The following is a 9702-nucleotide window of genomic DNA, read 5'->3' as shown; positions in this document are numbered from 1 at the left end:
CCCCGAAATCAAGCCTCGCCTTCGCTCTCTCTCTCTCTCACTCTCTCCTTCAAACCAGCCCGCCACGCCGCTGTCCAGTGTTAACAGGTTCGCATCGCATACCTGTACGGTCAAATATTTAAACAGTTTGACTGGCAGTTTAATTGCTTGCTTGGTCCCATTAATACAAAAAAAATCTTCTAAACTAAAAACAATAACACTCACACATAAAATAAATATTGTTACGTGGTTCTGGGACCTAGCAAAGAGACATCTGTTTGCGGTTTAGCTTTTTAATTCGAGACTGACCGCCCGTGGCGCCGAAACAGGCCGTCGTTTTCTTCATCACAGCAATATATGCAAAAAAAAAAGGAAAGGAAAGGAACAAAAGGTGGCGCCCATTGTTCCTCAAGGAAGAGTGATTCTTCCCTGCACCAAGCTTTTGAGGTGTTCCTGCTCTATGGGGAGTGCACTCCGCCATGTCCTTTGCTAGTGAGAGCCAGAGCGCCGCAGTTTTTACTTCGAACGAGTTTTTTGTGCCCCTCGGAACGCCAGAAGAGTAACTGAAGGCCACAGGACCTGGTTTGGCGAAGATGCTGCAGTAGCGGGAGCTCGGAGTCCCTCTAAACGATGCGGTTTTTTACGAGCTTGAGGGTTGCCACTATTTGACGATGTGTCAGAGAGGTCAATCCCAACACTCTCAAGAGCGCCGCATAAGCATAGCTTCGCTGCACACTTTCGAGGAATGCTGATAGCGAGAGTTGGTAGGGGTCCCAAACCGCGGCACACAACTCCAGGCATGGTAGGACCACTGTAGTGTATAGGTGTCACAGAGCAGTATCGCCATCTCCCCGGGTAACCCGAAACAGGAAACCAAGCATCCGCCTGACACCGGAAGCCGCCTCGCCAATCTGAGTTAAGAAATTTAATTTAGGGTCTATTGTCATTCAAACGAGCCTTGCGCGATCGATAGGAGGGAATGCGGTTTCGTTGAGCTCGAGACTGCTGAACGGTAACACGGCTTCTGGACGTAATCTTTAGGGTTGATGTGTACTTGCTGTAAATAAGGGAACATTGTTGTTTACCAACCAAACGCGGACAACGTACAGGAGGTCCTGAAGTTGATGGTGCTCGAAGGACCGCTGGACTGTCTAGATAATGATGAGGTCATCGGCGTACAGACGGGGCATGCAATGCTAGGACGTCGTTAAATCATTAAAAAAGGTGTTGAACAAAGTTTGTACAAGAAAATTTCTTCCAGGGATTCCCGAAAGGAGACGTTTAGCGCTTGATACTGCTTCTCTGGAGGCAACTCTTTGGAGACGATGTTGTGGAAAGACTGACATCCAATTCTCACAACAGCCGTACTGTCAACGTGAGAGAAGTTTGTGCTGCCCGATGCGCGCCAGGAATTCGTGTTTTCTGGAGGATTTGTTCTATCGTTCTGCAGATGACGGAGGTTGTCGAAATGGGCTGGTATGCGGCAGCTGATGATGTTGGGGAACTATTCCATTTATACACCGGCGTGACCCGAGTCATTTTACAACGGTAGGGGGCTGCCAGCCTGTAGAACATTGGTGAACAGACTCGGGAAAACCATGCTGAAACGTCCGGAGCAGTGCCAAAATCGGATGAAGGTCATTGTGGCGCCATTTTGGAGCGGAAAGATGCGAGATATGTGGAGGATATCGGGTACCGTCCTGGCTAAAAAGAATTGGTCACTAAAAGATCCTCTCTGGCTTCGTAGCTTTGTACGGCGTCTCAGGCAACCACAGACTACAAGGAGAACGATAAATTTCCTCGATGTTGGACATACGATCAGGACACGTCCATACATTTTACTGCTTTCTGCGTGATTTTGTTTACGCAGGAGCTATACGAGGTCCGTCTGGGCCTTTCATGCTTAACTAAGGTAGCGTCAGTTGTATGTGTTGTTGGCTTACACAACTAATTTGAATTGCACTTACACAACTTATTTGAATAAGGGTACACGACTAATTTGAATTGCAACTTCTTTGTACAGCGAGATGTTATACACATGAATGAATTACGGGTTCATGTTTGGTTTACATGCGATAAACTATGCTGAACTTAACAGGTAGGTTGAGGTGATGCTGGCTAAAGATTTGTACTAAAACTATATTACATGAAACAATGTCACTGTAACTCACATATTGCAGGTGTGGCCCAAGGCCAGTACGATGTCCAAGGTTTCGTGAAAGGTAAGTTTAACCGGTTCGGGAAAAGAGGTTGTACAAACCAAAAACTTGTAACAAAGATGGACTCCTTCCAAAGGAATGCGCGATCCGCCTGGAAATTTTTTTTTTCAACTGGCGTGTAATTTATATGAGCGCTGAACTTGTAAACCCTTCAATAGCAATGAAAACTTCTCGAACATACCAACATATTAACCTTTAGGGTATCTCACGTACTATTCTACTGCGAAAACGGCCCTGTTTAGAATTCACGGAATGTTACGCTTTGTTTTATATTTGACGAGTGCAACTTCATCGTCGTCACAAAGAGGTAAGCTTGCAACAACACACTAGGTAAAATACATCAGCAAATGTAAGTGCTGAGGTAACATTTTTAAAGATATTTAATATATGAAAGAACATTCAGGTTTTGAGTTTTGCAGTTTGGCAGCGCTTTTTGTGTGCTCGTTCATAAAATATGTTACAAATTGAACATATTAGAAAATGAAGTGTGAAAAACTACAAGGCCGAAAATATGGCACTCTACTATGATAAAACTTGGACCGGGAACAAATAAAAATTTAACAACCAGTGAAACTTTTCAGCTGAGAAACACTTACAAAACAGTTCAGCTGAGTGTTACAAACGCGACTTGTATCTTATAAAGCACATGAATCATTTCATGAACATACTTGCAGCCTCTAACAAGGGCTCACCGGAAATAGTTCGTGCCACCGAATAGAAGATAACCTGTGTTTCTTGTTTTTTTTTTCTTTTATTTGCAAACCCTTTTTGTTCTTTAAGCCAGAACCGCGAATAACCCATAGAAGTGTAAAATTCAATTAGCGGTGATGTTTTTATATTGCGGTTAGATATCTCTCCCGCTCCTGGAAAATATTTGAATGAGTTAGAATACAAATATTTACGTAGAAAGGAAATAAATATTGCATGTTGCTCCCATTCAAAATTTAAACGTTATATATGCAGTAATGATACCTGCTATGACTGCTTTGTTTGATATCATTTTTAGTTGGATGGCCAGGTCTCCGTATATTTCGCGATTATTAAAACTAAAGAGTTGTAATATTTTTTTTTTAATATGCCTTCCCAGATGCGGTCCCGGCCAAGGATGTTAGCGCGAAAGGTAAGCTTGCTGGTGAACACAATCGCTTAGTATCATTTCTTGAGTCTCATGCAAATCTCATTGAAATAATATTTTAATCTAAACCGTTCTAAGTTAGAAATATTGTCCTCTAGATAAAACTGCCACAAAAAAGTCATAAAGAGCGAGCAAACGAAAAGAAAGTTGATTGTCATCTACATTTTGACGCCTGACAAGCAGCATGCACTGCGCGTAACTTACATATAGCGACAATAGTTATTTGAATTTTCAATTCTAAGTATTTTGTGCAAAGCACTTCTATATACAAAAATATGTTTTTCTGAAGTTCGGGTAGTGTAGAGGCACGAACGAAATACAACTTATGTATTCGATTAAACTTAGATCTACGAACTCGGTCATGGTTTGATCACAAAGAGTTGTTGACATCAAAATTTTGCTTTAAACAATTTCTGGTAGTTTGAAATTTAAAATTGTGAATATATTAATTTATTTTTAGGTCAAGACCTACTCTTTCGTGTGGAATACATCAAAGGTAAGTAAGAACCAATACACAACAGAAAACTCTTTCATAATTGTTCGAGACTTTGAATGCTAAAACAAAGTTACCAGAGATAAGTCGCACTTGTGAGCCTTTTGCGCTGGCCTTTCTTTTGAATCGAGTACAGACATAAAATAAGTTACTCCCGCAGATCTTACAAACAAAAATACGCAAATACTGCAACAACAAACGTTGCTATTTTAGTTCTGGAAGTTCGCTTTGTACAAGAGAAATAACACGCGTTTCACTTGCAATATTAATTTCTTGTTTTTATAAATGCTTTGTTTCCTTCCTCTTCCAGGAAAACTGTATGCCGGCATTAATGACCTTGGTGAGTGACGGATTCATCAAAAACTTTTATTAGACTTAAACATTTTGCATTTTTTGTTTCTTTGTTGCTGTGTATTAATTAGTTTATCATAGTTTTAACACATTAGAATCGTCCACATACAACCCGTTTTGTTCTGCATTTTGCCGTAAATCACAAATAGTGGTGCTAATATTATGTTGCTAGAACTATAAAAAATCTTGTCATTCTTTTTTTAAATTTAGTTTGTACATTCCTTTCGAAAATCTTTTGAATCTCAACATGAAGCCTTATATTCGAGCACAACTAGGATATGACGCTGACCAGGATCTTTATGCTGTTGCTAATAAAATTCGTTATTTGAAAGATTTCCCAGGCTGCATTGGCACCGAACTTTCAGAGTGTAAACTTCATAAATATATTCCATATTGTGTATTATCATAAATATTTTGTATTAAAACAATTACCGTCGAATACTATTTGAAAGATGTTGAACTACTGTGCACACATTCTTCAACGCGTCACGTTGTGACGCGTTGAAGTTATATCATTAATGTTTGTGCTCCGTGGTCTTCGGCCTTCGCCAGATGAAGCTGTAGAGAAGTATTGTAAATCACAATACTTTTAAATTCACCTATTGTCTTGTGCTATCTGGTATACCTTTAAACGCTATATTAAACCATAATGCATGAACATCTCTATGTTTCAGGTGACGTCTACGATGAGATTAAAGCCCTTTTCACCAAGCGTAAGTTACTCTTTAAAGAAGCTCAAGTTGTTCACTTGTATCTTCGGCTTAGCTTCAACGGCACAGCAGGCCTACATTGGTATGGGCTCCAGCCTTTCTGCAGCATTGTGGCTTTCCTGAGCCGAAATAAATAATAATCTTATTATTATTGTCATTATCCTCTATCTTCATACCGAACAGCATTTCCTTTTATATATTTTGTATACCAGGAATGTATTGAAACAAAGAAGTTTGAACTTTTAGGCTATTGTTTCGAGTCTTTAACCTCTATTTTTTTTAAATGAACAGGATGATAATAATCCTCCCGCGAATTGGTTGAATAATCTAGATGTAGAAAATGTTCTTCAGAACCAGACTTTTATATGAAGATGTAGAAAGTCATAACCTAAACAATGAACCCCTTGACTTTACAGAGGGTGTTGACTTCCAGAACAGCGTCCAGAACACTGGTAAGGAATAGTATATATCCTTAGACCCGAGAGCTTACGTTATATTATCTAAGCTTACTCTCAGCGAAGACAAAATGCTAGCACTTACATACCAGCAAAAAAAGAAACTGAACCAATATTCGGTGTTCACAAAACAACGCTGAAACGATAGGCGGGACGCTGTGAATACTGATATTGCAACATAACTATTAAAATATAAGCAAAAGATCTACTTCAAAAGTTTTTACTTGATTGTTTTCTTTACCGCAACGGCAGTCCCATCGCCTAATATCCGCTGAGGGTGTTAAATGCAAATTAAAGACGGAACCAGTGTAACCCTCACTCAATTGTTTTATAAAATTTTGTTAAAAAACATTAGAGAATGTTAAATAGTTTAAAAAAATGTTTCGTTGCATGTAATGTAAAACTCAATTGTAAACAAGGCCTGTCGTATCGGGCGTAGAGTAGTAATAATATCGATTATTGTGAAATATATTGAAAAGTAAATAGCTTTTTACCAGTTTTTTACATGAATTGGTTAAAGCAAGATGGTTAATAAAGGATAACAAGTACAGGACATAAACCTGCAATATTTATTAGCGCACTATCGCAGGAGAGATAATAAAAATTCACGTTGAAAGAAAACGTGAAACGCAAAAAACAATATTATACATTGAATTCAATCCTGTTTGTACTTTTTTTTAATTACTTGTCACTCTCATGGGTCCCTACATTTAACAATTATACTCAAAAACGTTAGGTACCAATGTTATCCGAGTTGTTGTAAAGCTGACAAATAATATTTGTAATTAAGGCATGTTTGAGCTAATGCATCACAATAGGCTGAAAAATATCTTCGTCGAAGTATCTCATCCACCACATGAATCTAAAATGATCTCCCGCACAAATATATTTTAGTATTTTAATGCAGGTTAAAAAATTTGCTTGTTTGTTTGTTTGTTTGTTTATTTGTAGTTCAGCTCCTAACATAACTTACGCAGGGCTTGCCGCTTTGTCAAATTGCCTTCATTTTCTTTCCCCCGTACAGGAACAAAGTTGATGGAAACAGTGAAGGGCACCATCGGTATGACTCATCGTTTTATGTGCCCCATATTTATGTCTGCCCACCGTTTACCCTTCTTACACGTGTTATAATAATACCACAATCGTGATGGAAGGACATTTATGGCGGTAATTTATACAAACAAGCAGGGGGTTCCAGTATGGTTATATTCATCTGCTAAATAAAGACTCCACCTTAATTTTACTCATAACCTGATGTGCCAAAGCCAGTTTAAGAAAACCATCCCTCAACCTACCATTTAAGAAATAGGTAATGAAATACGCAACCTATGCATGAAACGCGAAAATTCGGAAACTTTTTTTCAAATTATGAATGACAGTGTTACAATGATACACATATATTACATTCACAATTTTTCACCCGAAAGCGCAAAAAGGAGGTGTACTTTTCAGATGCTTCGTTACTAAACACATCACAATTTCAATGTTTCGCTTGTCTTTTAGAATGCCTATAATGTGCGCCTTCAATTTTGATGAAAGAAAAAGAACAAATCCCACACATTTTATGCATGGCTTTGTAAGGGCCACCGGCATCATTTTGGTACGTCAAGCATGGTCATGCTCAGCACATCTCTATTTCTGTTCAGCAGTCTCCTCTTCAGCCCTTTTGCTTCCTTTTGCGAGGCATTGTGCAGGCTGCACATCCAGTGAGAGCTTGATCCCATGGACCACTGGTTTAAGTGATAAGGACAGGAAGAGCGTTCGTGTTCCCAGGTGTCCCGTGCATGCTCATGTGTTTTAAAGGGGCGACTGGGAATTTTCAGGAGGTGATTTAGACAAATGTACAGCCGAGTTTAATACATAAGTATGAACTAACTGTTAAACCAAACTAATTTTTATGCAATATTACTGTGCCCAGTGTAATGTGTTTTGCCCTAAAACGTTTTTACGTAATTACCTTAATAGCATATCAAATTGCTTGTTACTATCAGTTCTAATGGACGCATAAATCGTTTTTTTTTTCCTCTGCAGCAAATGTCAACGTGGGAAAAAGCGATCTTGGTCAGTAATTCATATCTCAGTTTCAGCGCTCGGAAATAGTTTGCACCTTAACTTTAACAGGATGCTTTCATCAACCTACTTCCTTCTCTTCATAACCTTGTAAATAGATCGTGTTCTGAATATTATTCTAAATTACGATAAAAGACAATACTGTTGTGGCGTCGCCACAGAGAACTCCCTATATTCATTTTAAAATTTTCAAGCCCATAAATCTTCAAATCATAAAATTCAAACGGTCACGACATTATACAATCTCATTAATTTGGCATGCATCATGTCGCACCATAAATATACACACTGATGTTATGCTTTGCAAAGTACTACGTACAGAGCCCACAAAAATTACATAAAGGTTAGGCTGAGCTACGGGCTACTTACTACACTTTATTTGACCTTTTTTATAGGCTTAAACTGCATGAGAACAAAAATCTATGTTTATCTGACAAACTTATCCAGCTAACATGCAAATGTTTTATAGGTGACCGAATATATACGTTGAAAATGTCGCCGCTGTAGGTTTATATCTCTGCTCATACATCAACGAAGAGTTTTATCAACCTGAAAAAGCACACATTACACAAGACACAAAGGAAGGCATCCGAATAATTGAGAATTATAAATACGCTTGTAAATTGCCGCAAGTTAGTAAGCCATAAGATGATGCTACTGCCTCTCCTGTAAACGGCAAATTTACCTGTCATAACCAGAGACAAATGTCTTTCATTTGAAAATTTAGATTTTAGAATTTTGTTATATAACTCTAGCGTTTTTTTATAGTCCCAGATTTGCATAAAAATTTCGTTAACGCACCAACAAAGACCGCTGATACAGTAACCTAAATACTGGGCCGAAATTAATGTTTCGGCAAAGTTATTAAATTAACAATTTTGGTCCTCAGCGTGTTTTTCAAAATGAAAGTTGCTACTTGCTGCAATAAGAAAGTCACGTCAGAGGACGTCAGGTGTTGAAGTCTTTGGCTTGTACACTTTGTTCCCACTGCATGATTACAAGAAATTTTATGGAGTCAATTGAATGATTTGGAAGCTCGTTCCAGCGTCCGTGCCGCAGCACCAAACAAATGCTCGGCATCTTCCACCTTTAGGCACCCCACTCGACCTGAAAGTATGCCTTCAACTCATATCACGATGACGAAAAGCGCGGGTATATTTTAATGCTGGTTTCGGCATCATTTTCACTCGCTGATATCACTGTAACTATTTTGCAACATTAAATAGATGCGGGAAAGATAAAGGCCGGTGATTCTGAAGATTTCGCTAGTTTTTGTAGCTTAAATAACTGTCGGAAAACCTCTTTAGCGATATGTGTTGTGATTTCTTAAGAAAAGATATAAAGGCCGATTAGGTATTTCGATCCCGTATATTTACGCAATTTAAAATCACTGTTTTTAATCATTCATAATTATCATTAAAATATCTTTCAGAGTCCCCAAATCTTGTTCAATTCAACGTTTAATAAAAAAGTGGAATAAAGCCTGCGCATGGAGTATTTCCTGACTGTCATATCGCAGGGCGTTAAAAGCATTTATAAATGCTTTTAACGCCCTGGGAAATGATAGTGAAAGTTTGTGAAAGCTATGTTCTCTAAACGATTTGAACCCCTTAAGCTGGCTAACATAATTTTTTTGAAATGAAACGGAGATAAAAACCGGGAATACGTATATTATATATGTGTAGTTACAAATTGTAAAAATTATCTTTTTTTTTCTTTTTAATCATAGAGGTCCTTTTCAATCAGCTGGGCGAAATTGTTGCCAAAGGTAAGCGACATGTTGTCCCACCTCATACGATAACTTATGCGGCAAGCTCAGTCATTCTGGGTAAAACTAAGTCACAACGAAGTGCCATACGTCATAAAACACTGATTACCGTGAAACTTAAGCGGTTTTGTTATTGAGAAAAACTATCCAAATAGTTTTTACTTGGCCCTCAGTATTACGAATATCAAAAGCATATTTCAGACTGATGTGCCCAGTAAAAAAAAACAGCGAGTTCCAATAGCGCTGAATTCCCTCCTTTCCGTCACGTTCGGCGCAAGGAGGAAATCATCATGTATTATAGAGAGATCTCAAAATGTCCGCGCTTTCTGCAAGCTTTACCCTAGCAGACAAAATTGGTGCCGGCGTTGCCTCCGAAGCGTCATGCGCCAAGCAGCGGAATCTTCTGAGTGCGACGTAACACGAAGTGTTTTTTTTTCCGCGTCTGTAGATATGTTTTGGGTAAAATGCTTGCGATAAATAAAGTCACGGGTATAAAAAATACATCAGAAATCACCACTAAAT

General features: G+C 38.5%; 1 protein-coding gene across 1 annotated transcript; it reads left to right on the top strand.

Moving 5' to 3' along the window:
• The first annotated feature begins 2061 nt into the window (after positions 1-2061).
• Positions 2062-7411, top strand: LOC120839109. The gene is made up of 9 exons (XM_040209336.1): positions 2062-2077; positions 2160-2201; positions 3286-3318; positions 3794-3829; positions 4137-4166; positions 4852-4890; positions 5304-5339; positions 6367-6402; positions 7374-7411. Exons 1-9 carry the CDS (start codon positions 2062-2064, stop codon positions 7409-7411), a joined length of 306 nt encoding a protein of 101 aa, XP_040065270.1.
• The last annotated feature ends 2291 nt before the right edge of the window (positions 7412-9702 follow it).

Source organism: Ixodes scapularis, unplaced genomic scaffold (genome assembly GCF_016920785.2).
Source record: "Ixodes scapularis isolate PalLabHiFi unplaced genomic scaffold, ASM1692078v2 PGA_scaffold41__6_contigs__length_2269736, whole genome shotgun sequence".
Classification (NCBI taxonomy): Eukaryota; Metazoa; Arthropoda; class Arachnida; order Ixodida; family Ixodidae; genus Ixodes; species Ixodes scapularis.
The sequence above is the reverse complement of the archived record's forward strand: the minus strand, read 5'-3'. Positions and strand labels throughout refer to the sequence as shown.

Excerpts from the sequence above, each read along its gene's own strand:
- LOC120839109 (XM_040209336.1), top strand. Across the intron at positions 4,891-5,303 it reads TAAAGCCCTTTTCACCAAGC|AGGGTGTTGACTTCCAGAAC; the intron begins GTAAGTTACTCT and ends TTGACTTTACAG. Across the intron at positions 6,403-7,373 it reads AACAGTGAAGGGCACCATCG|CAAATGTCAACGTGGGAAAA; the intron begins GTATGACTCATC and ends TTTCCTCTGCAG.